This window comes from Gekko japonicus, unplaced genomic scaffold (assembly GCF_001447785.1).
Source record: "Gekko japonicus isolate JY-2015 unplaced genomic scaffold, Gekko_japonicus_V1.1 scaffold1529, whole genome shotgun sequence".
Classification (NCBI taxonomy): Eukaryota; Metazoa; Chordata; class Lepidosauria; order Squamata; family Gekkonidae; genus Gekko; species Gekko japonicus.
The window spans coordinates 273,881-276,499 of NW_015173717.1; the positions used below are offsets into that span (position 1 = coordinate 273,881).

Sequence of the window (2,619 nt, forward strand, 5' to 3'; positions counted from 1 at the left end):
CCCCCCGCCACCCTGAATGTTCTAATCTCTCACCGTTGATGTCTGGAGTTAGATCCCTGCAGAGGCCATTTCAAAAGGTATTGGGGAGAATTCAACCCTCCCTGAAGGGATTTTTTTACTTTTTGGATTTTTCTTCAGACAATGACTATGTAGGAAAAGCTGTTGGGGGAGAGTGAGCCCTCTGTTGGCAGAAATAAGTATCCGCACAAACCCCTTCCCTTTGGAATTAGATATATAGACAAGAAGCGGGGACCCGCGATACTCGCTGGGGGGGGCAAAAGGAGCTCCACATGGAGGAGGAGGAAGCAGCTGCAAGTCAGCCTTCTCCGCTGCCCCCCCGCACTGACGGTGAGGGCCAGGCCCACCATTTCTCCCCCCAACCCCCCCAGCACCGAAGGTGAGGCCCACGCAGCTCCCAGCTGCTAGGGCCTCCAAGCCTTTTCCCGCTCCCCCCACACAGCACAGGCGGCGAGGGCCGAGCAGCTCCCAGCCACCGGGCCCACTGAGCTTTCCCCCCAACAGCCAGAGCATTCTCTGCACATGTTCAGGGAATGTTCTTTTACTTTTGGGGGGGGGGATTTAAGTATCCCCCGTATATTTTTTTCAACTTTTCAAATTTTTCTGCACACCTAGAGACTGCCCCAAGTGTGCAGGAAAATCTCTTTGCCCCCCAAGTGCCCCCCCAGTGCAGATTTAGATAGCTGCACAGAGGGGGCATCTTGGCTATAAGTATATAGATATAAAATCTAACAGTTTAGCAGCTGATCAGATCACCAAGTTCTGTCCCTGGCCTTGGAGGATCTCAGAGAGCAAGGCAGAAAGAGACCTCTGCCAGCTAGAGTCATGCTTTCCTTCCCCACTCCCTGTAGGTTTCCCTTTGTGGAAGCTCAGGTCCCCAGAGGTGAAATCCATGCACAGCCATGAGCTCTCTTGCATGCAGATGTGTGTTGTTTTATTAATATCAGCAGAGCATCAATAATGCAATATAAGGAACTTTGAAATCCACAGCTATGGCAAGGTATTTCTCAGCCGTGGGAACGGACTCCTTGGCTCCATGTACAAGAAAGCTGTTTACAGGGAATACACTGATGGGACATTCAAGACCCCGAAGAACAGGAGCAGTGGTGAAGAAGAACATTTGGGCATCTTGGGTAAGAGTATACCGATGCCGGCAGCTTTCATTCAGACTGCATTAAGGCTTCTCTAGGGCAGGAACCTGGCCTACGAGGATTCTAAGGTGGCAGAAAGTGTACAAGTTCATGCTGCTGGTGGGTGATGCCGTTTTGAATCATCTCCCATGTTAAAGAAATGTCTGGAACAAAATTCTAGTCCATGAATTTGTTGTTGCTGTTTTATGAAAAAGTCATTAAAACGGATTCCCCCGCCTATTGTCTGAAATGGTGCAGTCCATTCTAGCACCTCTGCCCTTTCTCTCTGCCTTGTTTTGTTGCCTGTGTAAAGCAGGTCTTAGGCCTTATCCTAATGCAGTTTTAGCCTCTTAAATTGTTTCTATGGGTTGCAAGGATGCCTCGATAACCAGCAGTGAAGTCCAGCAAACAGGGGCCTCCTTAGTCTTTGAAACTCCAGAGGGGGAGCTGTGTTTGTTGCAGCTAAAACAAGACAGAGTCTTGTGGCACTTAGATTAACACATTTATTGTCACAAGAAGCTTTCATAAGTTGGGGAACTCTTTGTCAGGTGCACAAGATGTTGCCCTCAGTTGGCAGAAACATAAATATGGGTACAAGGAGAGGAAGGGCAGAAATGAGTTGGGGGGTGTTACAAAGGGAGGCCAGAAGATGCAGCAGTCCAAGAGCAAGGAGGGTTCTGTTCTTTTGCAGAGCGCAAATGAAAACGAGATCCACTCAGAAGAGTGAAGGAGGTCTGGTCAGGGGAAGGATGGACCACCGTCAAGTGCTGGTTAACTGGCAAAGTGGGAAGAGTGTACACGAAACTCTAAAGGAGATGATCATGTTCTGTAATAGTAAAACTTCTCCCTGTCCTCTTTTAAGGCCAAGCCTCATAGTGTCACACCTGGACGTGAATTCTAATTCAGCGATTCGTACTGGGAGCCCGCTGGGGAATTTTCTTGTGCTGAAGGCAGGCAACTTTTGCTATGTGTGTGGGAGAACTCACACTGTAGTACCACACCCTAACAGCAATTGGAAAGCGTCTGCAGACACCTGCAGGGGCATGCCAGAAAGCACCTGGCCACAGCAACAAATCTCTGTGGATGGGAAATTGCCAAGGATCAGAGGGTGCTGTCTGAGGGCTTGTCTGCACAGGGTTTGAAAAAGGCCTTGTGTTGGTTGGGGACGGTCAATGGGATTTTTGTGCCTCCCAGACCCACAGTTGCCCTTTCCTCCTTATGACTGCAGCACATGGGCAGAAGTGGCTTCAGCTTTCCCTTGCACCATTTTTGCTTCCTCAGACTACCTTGTGGGGCCATTACTGGTTTATTGTGAAACTCACATGCAGCCACACAAGCCATGAGATTTTGCATGCCTCTGGGAGATGCAGATCTCTGACTGACTGCCAAATCTACAGGCCTCCGGTTGGCCACCAAATCAAGGACTTTACGGAGTGCAGACTGGCCCTTAGTCCCTGATTCCGTGTGCCTT

At 49.6% G+C, this 2,619-nt stretch overlaps 1 protein-coding gene across 1 annotated transcript in view; it reads left to right on the forward strand.

Moving 5' to 3' along the window:
* Positions 1-2,619, forward strand: part of HEPH (hephaestin) — an 89,119-nt gene that overhangs the window by 52,467 nt on the left and 34,033 nt on the right. Inside the window, exon 13 of the mRNA XM_015423339.1 lies at positions 1,009-1,151. Coding sequence (XP_015278825.1) covers positions 1,009-1,151 — 143 coding nt within the window. The remainder of the gene's footprint in view (positions 1-1,008; positions 1,152-2,619) is intronic.